General features: G+C 36.3%; 1 protein-coding gene, 1 long non-coding RNA gene and 1 pseudogene across 3 annotated transcripts in view; 2 read left to right on the forward strand and 1 right to left on the reverse strand.

Moving 5' to 3' along the window:
* Nucleotides 1-14,490, reverse strand: part of PDSS2 (decaprenyl diphosphate synthase subunit 2) — a 204,461-nt gene extending 189,971 nt beyond the window's left edge. For both annotated transcript variants that reach the window (XM_039869794.1, XM_039869793.1), the window contains exon 1: nucleotides 13,905-14,490. In XM_039869794.1, the coding sequence (XP_039725728.1) occupies nucleotides 13,905-14,200 (296 nt within the window). In that variant the 5' untranslated portion in view covers nucleotides 14,201-14,490. The remainder of the gene's footprint in view (nucleotides 1-13,904) is intronic.
* Nucleotides 4,402-4,520, forward strand: LOC120609754 (uncharacterized; annotated as a pseudogene).
* Nucleotides 14,491-14,825: 335 nt separating the features above from the next.
* On the forward strand, nucleotides 14,826-20,184 carry LOC120607990 (uncharacterized). The gene is made up of 4 exons (XR_005654283.1): nucleotides 14,826-15,015; nucleotides 16,364-16,986; nucleotides 18,431-18,630; nucleotides 19,639-20,184. It is a non-coding gene; the product is annotated as an uncharacterized LOC120607990 (long non-coding RNA).
* The last annotated feature ends 2,914 nt before the right edge of the window (nucleotides 20,185-23,098 follow it).

Consider the following 23,098-nt stretch of genomic DNA (forward strand, 5'->3'; position numbering starts at 1 on the left):
AAATAATCAAAACAAACAACTCCAAGTATAGTGATCAGAGACCTATCTGAGGCGCTACAGTAGAGAGGGTCATGGCCTCTCGTCCAAATCAGAGACCCACAGTGCTTGAATGAAGAGGCCAAATCCCTTGTGCAAGATTTTTTTCCCAAATAGACCTCTGGCCATTTACCCAAGTAATCACAAGCTGGAAAAAAGAAAATACCCAATTCTCTTGAAGATTAGTTTGGGGAAGGGTTATATGGATAAATCTCTGATAATAGGACCAGTACCTGAAAATACCTGTGTTCCATATGACTTCTCAACAAAACTACCATGATTGAGAAGAGGCTCTTAACAAGCACATGCACAGAGTGACTCTCATTGACAAAGTGAGTCATTCTCCTTGTCTAGTCAAGTCAGTACTTGACAAGGCAATAGTGGTGGCAAGTAATGGCAGCAATGCCTGTTCTCAACAAGGATTTCCTCCCACCAAGAATAACCTGATGGCTGTCACTGCTAAGTGTCCCTACATGATACCCTTTCAGACAAACCATTTACCTCATAAGGAATGGACCCAGCAACCTTTTCACCCTGGAGAGGAGAGCAATTTTTCTTCTTCAAAAGATACATTTATTCTGTGTCTGGATGTGATTTCCCTGTCATGCTGCTACCAACACTACTATCTGTGAACTTACCTGTGTGCTATCATGATAGCCTACTTGATAGTGCCTCTCATGAATAAACTCACTTCTCAGCAAAAGTCAGTCAATTGGCTGGTGACCAACAGCTTCCCTAATCTCAACATGTACCCTTCCCATCTTCCAAAAGCAGCCAGGCCCACACAATAGTGAAAGAGCCTATGACAACACAGGCAAGGGTCCAGCTGGGAGTTACCATGTTGGGAGGCTGGCCTATTGCTACAAAATGCAGCTTGTCAACTGAACAAGCCCTCTTCCAACTGGATACTGGATGTGACTTTCACAACTAATGACCTCTCAAAATTTTGTTTCCTGTCTTTAAGCCTGGGAGCTGCTAAAAGTTTTAGTGCCTAAGGAAATAATGCTTCCACCAAGAGACACAATAATGATGCCCTGAACTGGAAGCTGAGATTGCTACCTGGATCATCATGCCAGAAAGGACAAAAAGATGGCTTAAATAGAATGATTATATCAGCTACCAAGAGAGCATTGGATACTGGTATACAGAGCGATTTAGAACGAGTATGGATGGCATGTAAGAAATGCTCTAGAGTGCTTCCAAAATGATGTATAATGAAAGACTACTGCAATTCTATATAGGCTTTTATTTAAAAGACAAGAGGTAAGTGTTGGTGAGGATGTAGAGAAAAGGGAACCCTTGTACACTGTTGGTGGAAATGTAAATTGGAAAATAGTATGGAGGTTCCTCAATCAAAGATAGAACTATCATATGATCCAGAAATCTCACTTCAGGATATACATCTGAAGGAAACAAAATCACTATCTTGAAGTGATATCTACACTCCCGTGTTCATTCAGCTTTATTCACAACAGCCAAGATATGGAAACAACCCAAGTGTCTGTTGACTGATGGACAAAGAATATGTGATAAACACACACAACAAAATATTATCCAAACATGAGAAAAAAGGAAATCCTACCATTTGCAAAAAGCACAGATGAACCCAGAAGACATTACGCTAAGTGAAATAAATGAAACAGAGAAAGACAAATACCGTATGATCTTATTTATATATGTAGAAACTGGAAAAAAAAAAAAAAAGTCAAACTCAACTCACAGAAACAAAGAATGGAATGGTGGTTACCAGGAGCTAGGGAATTGAGGAAATGGGGAGATGTTTTAGGTTGAATAAGTCCTGGGGATCTAATGTCTAGCATGGTGATTATAGTTCATAATACGGTACTGTATACTTGAAATTTACTAAGAGGACAGATCATAAGCATTCCTACTAATGGATGTGTTAATCAGCCTGATTGAGGTAATCATTTCACAATGTGTACATGTATCAAATAATCACACTGTACACTTTTAAATACATATAATTTTATTTGATAATTGTACTTCAATAAAGCTTGGGGAGAAGTGAAGAGACCACAGCAATCTTTTGCCAAGTCTTACTGCCTCCAGTTTTTCCTCTCTGCAATCCACAACCTTCACAGCTGCAAAAGTCAGCTTTAAAAAAGGCATATCTATTCAGGTCTCTCTACTACCTAACCTTTACAGTCTCCGCAGATCTCAGGACAAAATTAGATCTTCTTAAGATGACACACGAAGCTCTTCAAACTCTGGCCACAACCTTTCCTTTCCTTCATTTTTTAAATCAACTTTATTTAGTCCAAAGCAGCTTTATTCACAGTAGCCAAACTAGAAACAATCAAAATGTTCGTTTAAGGTGACCAGATCAACAGAATGCCATATATTCATGCAATGGACTATCTTTCAGCAATAAAAAATGAATAGATTAATGAAACACTCAATAACATTTATGTATGCATTTGAAGTGTATAATAAAATGTTTTGCCAAATGCATACATCCGTGTAACCACTACCACAATAAAGACATAATACATTTCCAGGACTCTAAAAGTTCTCTTGTTCCCCTTAGGGCCCCAATCAACCAAAGTGGACACTTGTCACTATAATTTTACCTATTCTAGATTTTTCATGTAAACGAGATCATCCAGTACGCACTCTACTGTATCCAGCTCCTTTCATTCAGTGTAATACTTCTGAGATATATCTATGTTATCAAATGCATTGTTAATCCATTCATTTTTATTTCTGAAGGGTATTCTATTCACCTTAGAGAGACATTTTGATTGTTTCTAGTGTATAGCTACTGTGAATAAAGCTGCTCTGAACAATCATGTTAAAATCTCTGAATGAACATAGGCTTTTATTCTCTATCATTTCAACACCCAGGAGTGGGACTGCTGGGTCATATGGTATAGGGATATGCTTAACTTTCTAAAACATGGCCAAACAATTCTCCAAACTGGTTATACTATTTTACATTCCCACGAGCAATGTATGATAGTTCCAGCTGTTCCACATCCTATCAACATTTGTTACAGTCTGACTTTCTAAATTTAGCCATTCTTCTTTGTATGTAGTAGTATCTCACTGTGGTTTTACTTTCATTTCCAGATGACTAATGGTGTTGAGCATGTTTTCATGTGCTTACTAGCCATTCAAATAACTTCTTTTGTACAATATCTAAATCCGTTCCAATGTTTTTAATTGGTTGTCTTGAGTTGTAAGACTTCTTTATATGTTCTGGATATAAGTCCTTTGACAATCAACATGTATATTTTCTGCCAGCCTGTGACTTGCCTTATTTTCTTAACAGCATCTTTAAAAGAGTAAGTAGAGTTTTAAATTCTGATTTTAAACTCTATCAATTTTTTTGTTTATGGTTCATGATTACCCTAAGAAATCTTTGCTTACTACAAAGTCACAAAATTTTTTACTGTTTTGTTTTAGAACTTTTGTATTTTAGTTTTCATATATAAATACAAGATCCATTTCAAGGTAATTGTTCTTTATGGTATGAGGTAAGAATTAAGGTTTCCCCCATCCCCTTGCCTAGTACCATTTGTTGAAAATACTATCCTTTGCCCATTGTATTACCTTGCTATCTATGTCACAAATTGATTGACCATATACAAGTGGGTCCATTTCTAAACTATCTGTTTGGTTATATTAATGTATATGTTTATCTTTACACTGATCTCACACAGTCTTGCTTATTGTAGCTTTGTAGGAAGTCTTGAAATCATGTAGTGTTAAGTCCTACAACAATGTTATTTTTCAAAATTGTTTTGGCTATTCCAGATCTTTGCAATCACAGATGAATTTTAGAATCAGCTTGTCAATGTTGACAAAAAATTATACTAAATCTGTAGATGAGTTAAAGAAGAACTGACATTTTAATATATTAAATTTTCCAATCCTTGAACATGGTATATTTAAGTCATTTTTTTATTTCTTCAAAGTTTTATAATTCGTAATATCCAGATTTTGAATACGCTTTGTTAAATTTATCCCTTGGCATTTCATGTTTTTGATACTGTCGGAAATGGTATTGTCTATAAATCCATTTTCCAACTCTTCATTGATAATATATAGACATACAATTAATATGACTACTTTGACATCCCTCAACCTTGCTCTATTCACTAACTTGTTCTAGTAGCTTTTTAATAAATTCCTAAGGATTTTCTAGCACATGATATTTGATAATAAAAACTTGCTTTTCTTTTCTAATCCAGTATGCCTTTAATTTTTCTTGACTGGCTAGAACTTCTGGTAAATTTTTGAACAGAAGGGGTAAGGAAGAACATCCTTCTCTTGATTCCTATCCTAGAGGGAAAGCACTCAGTCTTTCACCATTAACAATAATATCAGCTATAATTTTTCATGGTCTACAGCCATGCCACCCTGAACAAGCCCAATCCCATCTGATCTTGGAAGCTAAGCAGGGTTCAGCCTGGTTAGTACTTGGATGGAAGACCACCTAAGAAGACCAGGTGATGTAGGTGTAAGAAAATAAAAAATAAAGTAAAAATAAAATAAAATAAAAAATAAGGGATTGTAAGCTGACAAGGTCCTTGCAATCTGAGGTCAACCACGAGTTGCCTCGCCTAAAAAAATAATAATAATAATTTTTCACGGATCTCTTCTGCCAGGCTATTGTTATGTCTTCGGTTCACTTATCTTTTCTTTTGTCTTATCTGTTGTTGAGCCAGTCCAGATAATTTTCCTTTTTCTATTATAAAGTTTTAGTTATGGAAGTTACATTTGATATATATTTTTTCCATCACTTTTTACATTACTCATGTTTTCCTTTGAATATTTGAGCATAATTATAATAAACTCTTGTCTGCAAATTCCGTCATCTCTGTCTCTTATTGATCTGTTTCTACTGACTGATTTTTCTCCTGGATATGGGTCATATTTTCCTGCTTCATAAGTTGTGTTGTAATTTTTTATTGGATGTTAGATATTGTGATATTTTGTTGTGGAGTGTCTGGATTTTATAGTCTTCCTTTAAAGAGTTTTGGTATGCTATGGTTGGCAGTTTAATTACTTTTGGGTCAGCTTAATCTTTTTGAGACTTGCTGTTTAGTTTGTTAGGGAGGTTCTAGAATACACTGTATTCTAAATCTGGTTAATCTCCATTACTAAGGCATAACTTTTCTGGGGTCTCTAGAGTGCCCAGCTGTTCTTTTTACTCTGTTCAGTCAGAGCTTGAATGTCTCCCAATTCTGGAAGAACTCTGAGAATTGTACAGCTTATAGTTCCCCAGCCTTACAGACTTTCCTCCTATGCATATGTTATTTAGTTTTCAGTAACAGACTCAAATGGGCACCTTACATTTTTGGAGCCTTTCTCTGAATACTCCCTCCTCTTCTGTATTCTGCTCCACAATTTCCAGCTGCCTCAGCCTCCGCAAAATCTGATCTGCCTAGGTCCCCATTCTCTGAGCTATTATTTAGAAAGTACCTCTCAGCAGACCATCAGAGTGATCATAGTTCTCAGCTCATTTGTTTCCCCACCTATAGGGATCACAATCCTGTGCCGTCTGTACTCCAAGCAGCATATAGTTGTTTCATATGTTATATCCAGTATTCTATTTGTTTACAGTGGAAGGGCAACTCAAGCATTAGTTACTCTATCTTGGCTGAAGTAGACATTTCCAACCTATTCCTTTTGCCTCATTCCATCCCTTGTTCAGCCTACACCAAAAAACAACTTCTCTATACTTTAAGAATTCCTTGTGTCTTAATTTCTTTCTCTACCTTGGTCATTTTCTTCTCATCCAATATGGCCCAACTCTTACATCATCTCACTTTTGAAAGTCTTCGATTTTTTCTAAAGACATTTTGTTATACCCCTGTCCCTAGAGCATATTGTTCATACATATGATAGCATTTACCTCAAGGTAGTCTATTTGCACTTCTCCCCACTAAAATGAATTTCTAGTAATAATAATTGCTAACATTTGGATACTTTCTATGTGCCAGGTACTAATCTAAGCACTTTACTTATATTTTCCCATTTAACCTTCATAAAACCCTAAGATATAGGTACTATTATTATCCTCATTTTAAAAAGGAAGAAACTAAGGCACAGAGAGGTTAAGTATGCTGCCTGATCACAGAGCTTAGTAGTGGTACAGCCAGAATGTAAATCTAAACAGTCTGATTCCAGAGCTCATGCTTACTATACTGTCTCTCATGAATTCCTGAAGGGCAACAACTATGTCTTATTCTTGTTTGTATATCCCATGCCTGGAGCACCTCAAATATTTGTGGAATGAATTAAAATTTATAATTTTATTCCAGTCATCCAAGAAAAAGTCCTTCATAAGTAACATAGGTTTTCCATCAGTAATTACAGAACTGAATCTAGAAAAGGTCTTTCATAAACATGCAAGAGACTAAAATTAAATTTCTAATAATAAATTCAAAGAGCTCTAAAGAATTTTACCATGCAGAAAAGACTAATAAGGTTTCTTTAGGTAGCCGAGTAACTGTAGTGAACTCAGTCAGGAACAACAAGTCTCTACCAAAGAATCAATACCCTCTAAGAGAGACATCAAATGTCATAATTTATCTCCAGTAAATGCATACTAAATTAATCCCACCTATCTAAATCTAAAATAGAGACCGGTGTTTTAAAGGCAAAAGTAAAAAGAGAATATTTAAACAAAAATTTAATCCTAAAAGCCAACTCTGTCAAGAGTAATCAATTAAAATAAATAAAGCCACAATGCTCAATAAAATCAGCTATGTTTAAACAACAAAAATTTAATCACTTCTATATGAAAAAAGTATTAGTCATCACCTTTAAAACAATTAAGTGTTCTCTATATGATTATTAAAAACGTTCTTGACTGTAGACAGTATATAAATTTATAAAAGCTAAAAGTACTTTAAAATACCAATTTATACAAATTTAAGTGATTAGAAATATATAATTTTTATACAAGTAAATAATTACATTTACTTAGCAAGATACTACTGAACCATTAGTTTAAGTTGTACTGGGAAGAAGTGGGGATTGATGCATTGTCACTACCTTCAGCTTCTCCCACACTACCAATTTACATCACATACTTGGTCTTCTACTCCATCCTACATACCACTGTCCAGTTTGGACAGGCCCACGATGCCTTATCCAAAGTCTTTGAAACCAAATGTCTTCCCCAAATCAAAAAATTTTCTGATTTTAAGAAGGTGCCTTTTGCCCAGCACTCCAGCAAGATATGAGGCAGCAGCCTATAATCGAATGCATTAATATTTCTAGAGCAAAATGCAAGAATATTCATATTAAGTGGGATAAAGAAAGACTATATAAATAATCTCATCAGTTCAGATCAGGCTTAAGAGTCTGAAAAAATATTGTTTTCTGAGCTTTTAGGATTTTTAAATAGTAGGAAAAGGACTGTACACTTGTATCACCATATTGCATTCAATCTGCTCACTCTCTGCTTGAGAAGCGATGATGGCTTCCTTACCTGACATATTGTTACAACAGTAATTTCTACACTAGTTTAGAATTGGTAACACCTTTGGAAATTGTGTAGTCAAACTCCTTACTTCGCTACTTAGGAAACTAAAGCTCAAAAACATGGAATAACTTGCCTAGGGTCACATTGTTACCTATTGACAAAGATCAAACTAGAACATACAGGTCTCCTGTCTCCAAGGCTTACTGTTCATTCGTTTGTTCATTCATTCATTCATTCATTTTCTCTCTTGATTAGAAGTGATTTTTTTTAGCTTTTCAAAATAATGAAATTACAGATTCACAGAAAGTTGCAAAAATAGTATAAAGAGTCTTAGGTATCCTTCATCCAGCTTCCACTAATATATAGCTATACTACAATATTAAAACCAAAAAATTAACATAGATACATTATTGTTAACAAAACTAAAGACCTTATTCCATTTTCAGAATTTTTTAAACTGGATTCTTTGTGTGTGCAGGTGTTTACAGTTCTATGCAACTTTATCCCATGTATTGATTCATAAAACCACCATTACAGACTACCAAACTGTTTCACCATAATACCTCTTTGTATTTACACTCTTCTCTGTTCCACACTGTTCCTGACTCCAGCAACCATCATCTGTTCTCCATCTCTACAGTTTTGTCATTTTCAGACCGCTATATAAATGGAGTCATACAGTATATAAACTTTTGATATTAAATTTTTAGTTGTGGTAAAATACACATAAAATTTACCATCTTAACCAATTTTACGTGTACAGTTTTAAGTATATTCATAATGTACAACCACTCTCCACAACTTTTCCATCTTGTAAAACTGAAACTCTATACCTATTAAACAACAACTCTCCATTTCCCCCTCCTTTTGGCTCCTGGCAACCACCATTTTACTTTCTGTTTCTCTGAATGTTACTACTCTAAATACCTCATATAAATGGAATCATACAGTATGTGTTTTTTTGTGACAGGCTTATTTCACTTAGCATAATGTCTTCGAGATTCACCCATGTTGTAACATATGCCAGACTTTCCTTTTTATGGCTGAAAACATTCCATTATATGTATATACCACATTTTGTTTATCCATTGATCTACTGACGGACATCTGGATTGCTTCCACCTTTTGGCTATTATGACTAATGCTGCTATGAATATGGGTGAACGAATATCATTTCAAGACCCCGCTTTTGATTCTTTTGGATATATATCCAGAAGTGGAACTGTTCGATCATATGGTAATTCTATTTTGAATTTTTTTGAGGAATGTTTTTTTCATTTAGCATAATTCTTTTGAGATTCATCCAAGGTGCTGTGTGAATAAATAGTTCATTTCTTTTCATTGTTGAGTAGCATTTCTTTGTATGGATATACCACCGTTTCTTCAACCATTCACCACTGAATGATATTTGGGTTGGCTCCAGTTTGGGGCTACTACAAAAAAGGTTGCTATAAACATTCATGTATAGGTTTTGTCATAAGTTTCTATTTCTCCAGAATAAATGCTCAGGCGTAATCAGTTGGGTCGTATGGCAAATGTATGTTTAATTTTATAAGAAATTGCCAACCTATCTTCCAGAGTGGCTGTATAATATTTACACTCCCACCAACAAAGTATGAGAAATCTAGTTTCTCTGCATCTTCACCAGGACTTCATATTATCAATATTTTTTATTTTAGCCATTCTAATAGGTATGTAGCAGTATCTCATTATGTTTTTATTTACATTTTTTAATGGCTAATAATGCTGAACATTTTTCATTGGCTTATCTTTATAGACTTACCATCTTCATAGACTCTTTTTGATCATTTTCTAATTTTATTGTTTTCTTACCGACAAGTTTAGTTATTTACATATTCAAGACACAAGTCCTTCAGATATTATTTGCAAATATTTTCTCCCAGTTTGTGGCTAATCTTTTCAATCTATTAATGAAGTCTTTTGCAAAGTTTTTCACTTTCGATGAAGTCCAATTATTATTTTTTTTCTCTTATGAATTGGGTTTTTGGTATCATGTCTAAAAACTGTTTACCTAGCTCTAGTTCCCCAAAATGTTGTTTTCTTCTAAAGTTTTGTTTTACATTTCACATTTATATCTATTGTACACTGATTTCACAATGATCCATTTTACATTCACTTTTTTTTTTTTAATATGGTGTGAGGTTTAGGTCAAGGTTTTTTGTTTGTTTGTTTTTTTGCATATAATGTCCAATTGTTCTAGCACCATTTGTTGAAAAGGTTATCTTTTCTCCACTGAACTGCTTTTGCACCTTTGTCAAAAATCAATTGAGTTGATCTATTTCTGGTTCTCTTTTCTGTTTCATCGATCTGTCTTGTCTATTCCTCTGTTAATACAACACTGTCTTGGTCAATGAAGTTATATATAAGACTTAATATTAGGTAGAAGGATTCCTCCCAGTTTCTTCTTCTTCATGAACATTGTTTTAGCTATTCTAGTTCCGTTCATTCTGCTCATTTGACTTTACTGCACTGTTTATCCTTGCTTTTAAGGTCCTTGTATACCTAGTAGAGGTATGACAGCCTGGGGAAGAAAGGAGAAAAAAAAATAACAAAGGAAAAAATATGTAATATACTATGGCCACCCTAAAATATTACCCATGTAATTTCTATTCATCCATACTAATGACATCCCAATTTCTTCATGAAAGGTTCTCCACTATTCCAGGCCATTTTAGTATCTCTAAACGTAAGAGCTAATATATTTCTACTACTCCTTAGTCACAAGTCATTTATTTACTTCTTTTAGATATGTATAAATATATTTGCATCCAATAAAATGTCTATTCATCAAAGGACATGGTACATGTTTTATATTTCTTTATAGTCTTCTATAAGCTTCAATAAACTCTGATTTAATTAATTAAGGATTATTTGTCTAACTGGAGCTTACAACAGAGCGATTTTAGAAAATTTAGAAAAATAAGGGTAAAAAATTAGCTAATTGCTACATTGTTCCTAGTAATAAGATCATTATCTCACCAAATCTCAAGATTTTAAATTTAATCTCACTTCTAAACTGTTAAAGAGTATACTTCTAGGCTCTTTTCCCTTTTCTTGATGAGATGGCTTAGGTAAAGAAAGAGAAGGAAGTGAATAATGAGTTATGATGATATCCCTTTTTTCTCCTGCTGTTTGACAAAAATGTCACCATTCATTTAAATTTTAGGGCTATTAGACATGATTCCTCCCTAACATACCACATAGATTCATCCAAAAAGTAAAATGACCTAAGGAGTTAGAATATTGATTTAAGTATATAATAGAAACTCAAAATATAAAATGGAGCTGTAAAAGAATTTACCAAATCTAGTTTCCTATGGTCCTAGCTATATCAACTACAAGGCGTCTTTGTGTCCTTTGGCTTATACGCTGAGAGCATCTTCCTCTTAATTATCAATCTTTTGCTGACAAGATTTCAACAAAGTAAGGTGCACAGCATGTGAAATAACACAGCTGCTTAATCCATGTTTTTAGTTATAATATACATAACTACAATCTGCCTATCTTATGGATCATGCCTGCTCCTTTGCTAAAACAGATATATACACAATATATAGTGTATACAGATATATATACCTCCCCAAGTTTTTTGTTCATTAGTTACCTGTCAGTTTAAATTATTTGTTATTTGCAACACACTATCAAAATAAATGTTATAAAACTACCTGCAGATTAGCTCTTCTTACAAAATAAAGCAACTCATGGATGTTATTACAACAACTGTGCTGAAACTTATTTTGTTCCTCTCCAATTCTTCCACTGTAGTTTGGGACTAGGTAGGTAGGGCAGGCTACAATCAGGAAAGTTTCAAAGCCATTAGTCGTACAGACTTTCGTACAGGCTTTCATCTAGCGTTTCTCTGGTGGCCTAAGAAGGGATCTTCTCCAAGACCCTATCTGATTGGCTGGCAACTAAGTAGATAAACTGCAGTTCTCAGAATATGTACATTAATATGGTTCTTTCTAGCTCTGCTCTCTTCATTTCAATGCTTTATTACAGAGACTACAATATACACAATGCAATATACTACTACTATCCTCCCAAGCTAACACTACCATTCCCATCAGACACACAGAAACCCACTATTTGATTAGCAAAACTTAAGAAACCTCATGGTTCTAGTGTTGCGAGAACATGGAGTAACTTGAATTCAGACAGTGCTCATGAGAATGTAAATTGGTATAACCACTGTGGAAAACAATTTGTTATTATCTACTAAAGCTGCAAATGTGCATATACTCCTGTAACTATTCTCTTAAGACAAGTATACCAAGAGACATGTACAAGCATATGCACAGTTGTATTTTTCATAACACCAAAAATGCAAACAACCCAAAGGCTGATTGAAAGACTGTGGCATATTCACACAATAGGATTGTATACACCAGTGAAAAACTAATGAAGTACAGTTAAACACAAAATGAATGAATCTTAGAAACAATGATGAATTAAAAAAGTAAATTATAGCAGACTATGTGAAATAAACTACCATATTAATAAATTTCAAAACATGAGCAAAGTTAAACATGTTATTATTTAGGGAAACGCACATACAATTTTAAAAAGAAAAAACAAATGCAAAATTCAGTATAGCTGGCATCAGGGAGATGGACTGAGGAGTACAGATAGCTTCAATAAGATTGGTAAAGTTATAGTTCTTTGATGGGTGGTAAACTCACTAGTTCCATTTTTAAGCTTTAAAATAGATATGTTTGTGTGCTGTGTGTGTCTCACCTAGAATCTCTGGAGAATTAACATTCCAGCTACAGGACAAGTTTAACCACTCATGACATTCCTGATAATTGGGATGGATGCCAAGAAATAAAATCACAATAGTATTGCTATTTGGTACCTTCTGTAGTAACAAAGAAATTACAAGTGTCTCAAAAAATTAAAACAAGGGGTGGGCAAGAGAAGTGAGGGTAGCTATAAAAGGGCAATTTGAGGGATCCTTGTAGTGATGGAAATGTTCTGGATCTTGACTGTATAAATGTCAATATTCTGATTGTGATGTTGTACTATAGTTGTGCAAGATGTTACCACCAAGAGAAACTGGCTAAAGGGTACACTGGATCACTCTGTATTATTTCTTCCGACTGCATGTGAATCTACAATTATCTCAAAATAAAAGTTTAATTAAAAACAAAAAAGAAAAAAGATCATTTTTGTCCAGGGTTTCCCTTTCTTGTACTAGTGACATTTTGGGGCACATAATTCTTCATTGCTGGGAGCTGTCCAGGGTATTGTAGGGTGTTTAACAGCATTTACCCACTAAATGCCAGTAGCATTTCTCAGTTGTGACATCTCCATACACTGCCGAATGTTCGCTAGATAGCAAAACTGCCCCAATTGAGAACCACTGCTCTAGTCATAAAAGCAAAGAAGCACTGTGGAAATGTTGTCAATTGAGGGAGACTGAAGGGACATGACAACTAACTGCAAAACCCGATCCTAGGCTGGATCCTGTAAACAAAGAGGAAAGAATGCTATAAAGGACATTACTGGGTCAATTAACAAATTTGGAATATCATGATAGGTTAAAGAAAAGTATGTACCAATATTAAATGTGCCTAAGTTGATTAATATAATTATGTTAATATTCCTATGCTTAAGAAATACACAATGAAGTATTTAGGAGTAAAGGATTACGATGTACACAATCTACCCTCAGATAATTCAGAAAAAAATATATATGTCTATGTATTTTACATATACATGTAAATAATATGTGTATACAATTCTGTTCATTGTACTATTTTTATTTTTGCAACTTTCAGTATGCTTGAAAATATTTACAAACAAAAAGGTGGGTTTTTTTTTTTTTTAAATGGAAGCAAAAGTTGTGGTCCTTCAAATTCTAATGTCAAGTTTCACAGCAGTCTCAGCATAAGTGATAAAAATCTTAACACAATAATGACCACAGACTGGATAAACTGCGACTTCAAGCCTGGAACATTGGTTGAAAAGAACTGTCTACCTTCAGTCTATCCCGCCCCCGCTTCTTTCTAGAGGTGACCTCTTGAATAGAACCAAAAGTGAATCCATCCCACTTTTAAAAGACCGTTTCTACAAAGTGACTCAAACCCTCATCCCTACTCAATTTCTCCACAAATCAGAGGCATTTTTACCCTCAATAATTAAGAAAAAACGCGAAAAGCGCACGTGTGTTTCTCAAAAGAAAATCACTTATCCGCTCAGCTGAGCAAATAGAGGAAGAATATTAAGGTGAGTGGACTAAAGACAACATCGAATGTCTAGGAGGGCTGAGCAAAGGAAAGGGTAGAAAGAGAGAAGCAGGGAGCCAGTTTGAGTGAAGCAGAAAGGATGTGTCGGCCAGGAAAAAGGACTCGAGTGGGTGAGTGTGTCAGGGGGAGAGGGAGTAGCTCACCTGGCTGTGGTAAGCAGAGGGTGCTGAGTCCCCACCAGCTTCCGCACCTGCATAGCGATGTTGCTGAGCTCGTCGCTCAGCAGGCAACGGAGGCTCATGAAGGACGTGGGATAGCCCACGATCTTCTCCGCCTCTGACACTACTTGGTTCCAATAGGCCGGGCACTTAGAAGGCTGACCACGCCAGGAGCCCACCGAGGAGATGTTGCCGAGGGACGGGGACCACCACAGGCGACGCGGGGGACCCGAGGCCCCGAGACAGTGGGGCAAGCGCATCAGCAGCTGCCAAAGGCCCATAGTTTTGAGTCTGGGAGTGTCAGGGGCTTCAGGATGTCCGGAGGTAGCGCGGGAAACAAACCAGGGACAGAGGAGGAACTTGCAGGGACTAGAAGGAAGAGGCGACTCCTGACCCTCAGAGGAGGATGGATTCCTGGAGCTGTGACCAGAAACGAACTTTAACTGTTTTCTGAAGCCCGGCAGAAATAGACAACTGCCCTAGCTCAGCACTGCCCCCGGCCAGCTAGGATAGAAACCACGGCGCTGCCTAAGTGGGGGACGCCATATTTGAAATGTGGAATGCGGCCTGCCGTAAAAATGGAGGCGGGCTGTTCTGGAGCAAAGACTTCCCTACTTTACGGAACAGCCGTGAAAGCCCTCGAGGGGGCGGGGCTCTGGGTAGGCGAGGTTGGCTGAAAGCCTCAGCTCTTCCCACCCGGTGGTCCAGGCCTGCGGTGATCGAGACTAGTAGGGATGTTGGGGCCGAGTCTGATTCAACAGAGCATTCTCAGCGCCCAGCGGAGACTGGGCATGCATAAATATTTGTGTCATGAACGAGAGTCGGTGTCTCCAAGTCTTTTGCCCCCCCCCACCAGCCCTCCCGGTCGTCCAGCTCTGGAAAGCTTCTTCTAGTAGCCATCCACCACTAGCCACTGGCAGTGGTAGTGGACCGGCGTGACGGCTGCTTGTCCGGCTGCGGGGCTTCGGGAGCTGTGGGCCACCATTCATTTGTGGTAGGGGGACAAAGTACATGCGTGGGGCTGAGATTTTGTGCCCACGCCTCGCGACCAGACAGAAGGTGGCATGGCCGGGCAGAATGGGCTCTTTTTCCCAAGGTATGTCCTCGATCCTTGTCCTGGACACTGGCCTTGTTTCCTCCTGTGTACAGCCCACATACTTCCCACAAGAGTGTGGAGAGGCGCCTCTTTAAAAAGCTTCCTCTTTTGAAGGAAGCTGCTCGCCAGAATTCCAAACTGTTTAAATGACCCTAGTACTTTCCACTTACAACTCATGTATTAGTTCATTTAATCTTCAGAACAACCCCATTGGTATGTAATAGCATTCTCCATGTTTCATATGATGAAATTGAGGCATAGCCAAGTCGTGTAAATTGCCTAAGGCCACACTAGGCAGAGATGCAAATCCAAGCAATCTGGTTTCTGAATCCATGCTCTTAACCACATTACACTGTTTCTCTGAGTAACAGGCTACCAGCCATTCTCTTCTTATTGCCGACAGTGTGGTTATCGTTTCCATAACTTTTCCAAGTATGTCTAGTATTCTCATCACCCAAAACAAGAGTTAAAACCCTTATTTAATAATAAAGGATGTATTATGCAGTTTTACATTCTTAAAAATTGCTTGTGAAACTCTTCAACTATCTAAATCCTTTCTAATTCATGACTGATATTTTTTAAATTAGCGTTATGCATTTACTGGACTAGACTTGAGCTACAAAAAAAAATTAGACTTAAAAAAGGCAAAGAGTAATTATTCACTTTGCAAAAAAAGGAGTTGCCCTTCTCTACAAAAGATTTAGTCTCAGACTCCTTTTAAATGGTAAATTTCCCTTGTGATTTAAAAATCTGAATTTACTGCCAAAAATACAATTTAGGCGTAACTTTTCAGGGGTACACTTTAGATAAAGTGAATTATGCAAATAAGTATTAAACACGGTCCATGCCCACAAAATAAGGCAAGCTAAAGTTCAAAAATAATTCCTTTGAAAGAGATAAACTCCTGGCAATAAAATTCAGGTCTGTTCTAGATGAAAATAAATGTGGAGAGTGAGATACCTTACCATTCTAAAAAGTTCCAAGGCCTAAGCTTCTGGGTTATCCAAGGTGAAAGAAGTCATGAAAAAAACAGAGATAAAGACTGGATATGATGTATTGTGCACCTGAGGCTGTTTCTCCAAAATCATGGTACCTTAAGACTAACTTTTCATGCAATTTCCTTAATACCAATTCACAGCATGTACTTTAATTTCTCCACAGAAGCCAATTGTATTATTCTCTGGTTATACTCTATTAACCAAGTTTTTGATTATTCATGGGACTTTTGGTCCCATTTATTTTAAATAATCAGCACTTTCCTTTATACTTACAGTTAAAAGCTTGCATTATACCTAATGATAATCAGTTTTTAGAAGGTTAAAATGGTATTTGTTCTTCTGTCTTCCAGATAAATATATCACTCTGGCTAAAGAGATTTCTGAATTGCTGGTGACTTTAGAAGGAGCAAAGAGAGGAAGTATCTGTGATTCTGCCCTTCCTTTGCCACTGACAGTAGTCATTTTGAGGATGTCTGTGAATGTGCGCATAAAGAAAGAATACAGCAGGAATTCTCAACATTGGCATTATTGACATTTTGGACCAAATAATTCCTTGTTGAGGAGTGGTGGGGGGAAGCTGTCCTGTGCATGGTAGGATGTTTAGCAGCATCCCTGGCCTCTACTCGCTAGATGCCAGCAGTACCCCTCTCCAAGTTATGGCAACCAGGTTTATCTCAGGACATTGTCAAATGTCCCCTGGGGGACAGAATCACCCATGAGGGCACAGAGAAATGGGATAAGTTGAAAGAAAAAAATAATTTCTATTCATCACATTTACTCATACAAAACAGCAAAAGAAAAGGTCCTGGGTATAGGCAGCCCTGCAAGTTAAAGAGTGGTCACTTCACAATCTGGAAACATCCAGCCATACACAGGGACATCTTCTGCATGACATTCGGGTTGTTCTGGAGACAGCAAGCTGACAACAGGTGATCAGAGTTCCTCCTTTACCTTTCTCAGGATCCTGAAACTGGTAAAGTATCAGTGGACTTCATTTACTGTCCTCTCTGCATTCTGCTGACCTTAGAAAGAAGGGAGGTCAAATTTGATGTCTTTTTTTTTCCTTTTGCTGGAAACCTGAACCAGCCTTTGGAAACACAAGGTCTTAACAAGAATGGTGTATGTTTGGGGTTTTGGCATTTCCATGATTAAGCAAGTGGAAACAGGGACACTGCAGCCATCCCCCTATCAACCTCAACACAATCACCTATTGTTTATGCTAAGAGAGTTCTTCCAAAAGCAGATGAAAGCATCATGGTATATCTTGGGGCGGAATGATAAAAGGAGGCAAGTAATCAGATTAGCAAGAATCCAAAAGTTTGACCACCTACTGGGTTGGCAGGCTGTGGGGAACAGGAAGAACATATTGCCAGTGAGAATGTAAAATGATACACAGAACCTATTAAAGGGAATTTAATAATCTCTAACGAAAACACATACATACATTTACCCCTTGACCCAGAAATCTTAGTTCTAAGTATTGTCCCCAAAATACAAAATGACTTATGCACAAGATTATTCATTGCAGTGTTATTTATAATAGCAAAAGACTGGAAATAAACCAAATAACCATAAATAGGGGATTAGTTGAAAAGAGTAGATCCATACAATGAAACATACAGTGCAACTGTTAAAAAGCATGAAGGCCATCTCTCTACACTGATGTGGAATGATCTACAGAATAGAATACATGTTAAAAACAAAACAAAACCAAGGTGCAGAGCAGTATAGAATGCTTTTTTAAAAATAAGATAGGCAAACTACGAAAATATATTTGCATATATTTGGGATGGGAGGAAATAGGTAGAGGGAATTGGCATGGAATCAGACTATTCTGAATATACTTTGACTATGTAATTTTGACTTTAGAATCATGTGTACATTGTACATGTTCAAAATAATTTCAAAATCAAAAGAAAAATATAACTCCTAAAATTTGAAAAAACTAAAGCAAATGACCTAACTTATTTTTAAGTTGGTGGCATAACCACACCAAGTAAGCAATTAAAGGACTTTAGAAAATAGTGTTTTCACTGTAGATTCACAGTGGAATATGCTCTCAGGATAAGTGGATTGACAAAGAAACCTTAAACTTCATTCAGTAGTCTTATTGCGAGTAAAAATATAGATATTATTACTTTCAAACTATTCTTGTATATTATAGGTAAAAAGTATTAGAATGATGATTTTCAGAGTAAGTAGAATCCATGTAAAGGTTAATTGGAAATAATATGAACTTGTGATTTTTCCTTTTAAAAAATGTTTCTTATATCCCAATTAGAATTTTTATATTTATTGAAAGAAAAGAGAAACATATACTTGCTTTATCCCTTGAAAAAGGCCTATGAGTAATAATAATCTTGTAGCAATCTTTAGCATTCGTATTGTACTTTCAGTACATCATTTCTTATTTAAAGGAAAAAGGCTCTTTGGAGGAATGGCAGCTATCAGGTCTGAGGCAAGGAATGTTCATGATGAGCCTGAAACACCCTGTTGTGCCAGAAATCAAGGAAGCTATTGAAGTCTTAAGTCTATGAGACACATCAAAAGGACAAAGGAATCAGCACAAAGAAGCACCCATTGGCAGAAAAAGCGACAACCTGAGCAGCAAAAAAGTGTAAGAACTATAATTGATCGAAATTCATTGATGACATATAAATGCTTGATTTCATTATTAGACATAATTAGGGCAATACTCTGAATATTTTCAGTATTATGAAGAATTGAGCATTCATCCTGCCTTTCCTGTGTGAATTATATGTAGTGGTGTTTTAGCCTGGCTTACACCCTTGAAAGCTGAACCTGAGACAAGGGCTTACTTTTAGGTAGTTTATTTTGGACAGCGATCTCAGGAAACAGCAATGAATGACTACGGAGACTGAAACAGATACGAGGTTGTACTTGAGTTAGTCATCACTGTGGGAGTGAGGCCTTGAGCCTGCTAGACTCTTTGACTTGACATGTAGAATATACTTCATAATTGTTAGCTTGATGCAAAAAAGGAGCAGTTATTTGCCAGCTCCAATCTCCCTTTGGTCCAAATTTCCCCCTTGGGGTCTTAGCCCCCTGATACTTCTAAGCCATCACGTGAGTGCTAGGCAAATATCCCACCCTCATGGAGTAAGAGGAACTCAGGGGCAAAATGTAAGATGTATGTAATGCATACGAGGAGAGATGCTGTTAGGAAGCAGGTTGCTTCAGCAATGGCTGTAGTAAGAGGCAGCTGAGAGAAGGTGAAACAGGGAACAAATCTCTTCTAATGGGGTAACCAAACAACCCAGGCTGATAAAGGAAAGTTCTTATTTATAAAATAATTGCATCTAATAAAAGAGAGAAAAAAGACAGAATAAGGAAATCACCATACTGTAATTCCTTATGAAATAGTTGATTGAGGCAATAATGATCAATAGATGAGAGGCTGATGAGGAACTTTGCAATGGAGGCCTGAGGTTGACATCATCTGCAACCACTAACGAATCTCAGCATCACTAGGAGTGAGGAGTCTACACAAATGTGCCTCCTGGTGTACATTATGAAGTACATAGCACGACTTATGAAATATTTTTGCCAAAATAACTGAATCTAAATCTGATCAGGCCTATAGGACTAACTTCTAATTTTCTAGAAGGAGGCAGCAGAGCAAGTGAAATAGCTTCACGAAGCAAACAGAGCAATCCAGCATGTCAGATATTCTACAGACCAGCTGCCTGGGTTTCTCCAATAAGAAAGGGGAGAAGATGGGAAAGTTGAAGAAGGACTCCTCAAGATCAAAAATTTCTGAGAGGCATAACACCCCAAGTGTAACATGAAGATCTTGTTTGAATACTGATTCTAACTAACTGTAAAAATCAAATTCTGAGACAAAGAAATTTGAATTATAGTTTTGATATATTAGATATTACAAAGGAATTATTATTAATTTTATGTATGAGTATGTAAGAAAATATCCATATTTTAAGCAATATATATTAAAGTATATAGGAATAAAATACAATGTCAGGGATTTGCTTTAAGACATTGCAAGAGGGAAAAAATAGATGAAGCAAGTATTCTAAAATCTAGAAAGTTGTTGAATCTGGGTGATGAGTATATGATATTCGTCATACATATTATTTTTCGTATGTTTGAATATTTTCATGATAAAACAATTTTTAAAACTGGCTTGTACCTTATTTCTTTGTTATTCTTTTTTTTTAAGGGTTATATCCTTCATGTTAGTTTCTTTTTTTATTAAAAATTATTGGAGTAACATTGATTAATAAAATCAAATAAGTTTCAAGTGTACAATTCAACAGTACATCGTATATATATTGCATTGTGTGTTCACCACTCAAAGTTAGATTTCCTTCCGTCACCGATTATTTGACCCCTTTTACCCCTATCTATCTCCCCTCCCCGCTTCCCTCTGGTAACCATGAATCCACTGTCCACGAATCTCTGTTTGTCATGTTTGTTTGTTGCTTTCAGTTTTATATCCCACATATAAGTGAAATCATATGGTTTTCAACTTTTTCTGTCTGGCTTATTTCACTTAGCATATTATCTCAAGATCCATCCATGTCGTTGCAAATGGCAGTATTTTATCCCTTCTCAAAGCTAAGTAATATTCCATTGTGTATATATATATATACCACATCTTTATCCAATCATTTATCATAGGACACTTTAGTTGCTCCCATGTCCTGGCCACTGTGAATGATGCTGCTATGAACATCAGGGTGCATATATCTTTGCGGAAAAATGTTTTCAGGTTTTTGGAGTAAATACCTAGGAGAGAGATTGCTGGATAATATGGTAATTCAATTCTTAGCTTTTTGAGGAACCTCCATATTGTTTTGTATAGTGATTGTATTAATTTGCATTCCCACCAGCAGTGTATGAGGGTTTCTTTTTGCCCACAACCTCTCTAACACTTGTCATTACTTGTCCTGTTGATGATAGCCATTCTTACAGGTGTAAGGTGGTATCTCATTGTAGTTTTGATTTGCATTTCCCTAATAACTAGTAAGGTTGAGCATCTTTTCATATGTCTGTTGGCCACTTGTATGTCTTCTTGGGAGTAGTGTTTGTTCAGGTCCTCTGCCCATCTTTTCATTGGATTTTTTTTTTTCATAATAAAAATTTTTTAAGAAGTAAATATCCTCATTTCTTTTATTATAAATAGAAGGAAGTCAAATGACTCACCCAAAGTCATAAAGCTGGAAAGTGGTGGGCTAGAATTAAAGGGAAAACTCATCTCAGTCCTCCTGTACCTTGTCTTCAGAACTGAATGTACTTATTTATTTTCCAACCTCTGGTACACATAGTTGCTTCTGACACATTTCATCATTGGTCCATGCATTGCTCTTTTTTGTTTTATTATGGTACTAGGCAACCTCCAAGACGGTGCCCAATGACCCTCACTTTCTGGTGGTCAAATCCTGAGTGGTACCCTTCCACATTGTCTCAGGGTTGTTCTGTGTGGTCAATAGCATCCATCAGAAGTGATGGTGTGTTACTTACCATATCAGTTTTATAAAAGACATTGCAGCTTCAATTTCCCCCCAACTCTCAAGCTCTCTCTCTCTCTCTCTCAAGCTCTCTCCCTCATTATTTGCACTGAGAGTAGCCATGTCATGAGTAGTCCTATAGAGAGGCTCGTGTGGCAAGGAACTAAGCCTCATGCCAATAGCCATGTGAATGAGCCATCTTGAAAGCAGATCCTCTAGCTCCTTTAGAGGTTGCAGCCCTGACTCATAGCTTAATTGTAACCTCATGAGAGATCCTGAGCCAAAACCACCCAGCTAAGGTGCACCCAGATTCCTGACCCTAGAAACTATGTGATATAACAATTATTTATTGTTTTAAGTTGCTAAGTTATGGTATCATCTGTTATGCTGCAATAAATAACTAATACAATTATCTATTAATCTTTGTATAATATATACCGTGAACCCACTACCAACACAAGAACTAGAATATTGGCAATAGCTTACTTCTGTCAGTATGGCTTTCCTTCATCTCAATCTCCTTACTTCCTCAACCCAAGGTTATCTTTATCCTGAATCTTGTATTTATCATTCCCATGATTTTTCAAAAACGTAGTTTAATAATAATATATGTATTCCTATAAGGTATATTATTAATTTTTTTAAACTTAAAAAGGAGGCCCCATGCTAGATGTGATTTTCTGTAACCTTTTTTATTTACTCAACATTATTTTACAGAGATTCACCCATATCGATGTGTATACTGGCAGTTCATTTCTTTTGACTGCTGTATAATATCCATTGGGTGAATATACCACACTTTATTCATTCTCCTGTCAATGGGCATTTGCATTGCTTCCAGATTTTTTCTATTACAACAATGTTACCATGCAAAGATTTACAAATGTCTCCAAATTCACATTTCAAGAGTTTATATCTAGCACTGGAATTACTGTGTTGCAGGGAATATGAACATTCAACTTTAATAAATAATGTCAAATAGCTTTTCAAAGTGGCTTTACCAATTTACACTTCCACCAGTCATTTACAAGAGATTCTGTTGATCAAACTCTCTGAACACTTAATATTATCAGACTTCTTAAAATTTCTAGTAAATGTTTATAAAATGGAATTTCATTATAGTAGACCAACAATTCCCTCATCACTAGAAAGATTGAAAAATGTCCTTTCCATTTTGCAGATTAGCCCTCAAAGATGATGTGGGAAAGTATGTGTGACTATAATTCTTCATTGTAATTTTTTTTTGGTTTAATTTTTAGGTTGGCCCTTCTCATATTCTCACTCCCCATGTACACAATAGTCCTTTCTTGCCATCTCCTTCTAATGTTCTCAGTGTTTGACCTTGACCTTAAAACAACTGTAGTTAAGGAGGAAATGAACCAAGACCGAATCCCCTTTTTTCCTAGTTTCTCTCCCTATCAGGCATCAGTGTAGAATTAACTAGCAATGCTGCTGGTTAATTTCACACTAGAATTAGTTCAATTAGAACTTGGTACTTTTCTTTTACAGAGGCTCTTTCCAGGAGACTATTTTCTTTTAAGATCTTGGAATGCAAAAAAAGGAAGGAGGGAAGGAAGGAAGGAAGGGAGGGAGGAA

The sequence above is a fragment of the Pteropus medius genome, unplaced genomic scaffold (assembly GCF_902729225.1).
Source record: "Pteropus medius unplaced genomic scaffold, Ma_sr-lr_union100, whole genome shotgun sequence".
Lineage (NCBI taxonomy): Eukaryota > Metazoa > Chordata > Mammalia > Chiroptera > Pteropodidae > Pteropus > Pteropus medius.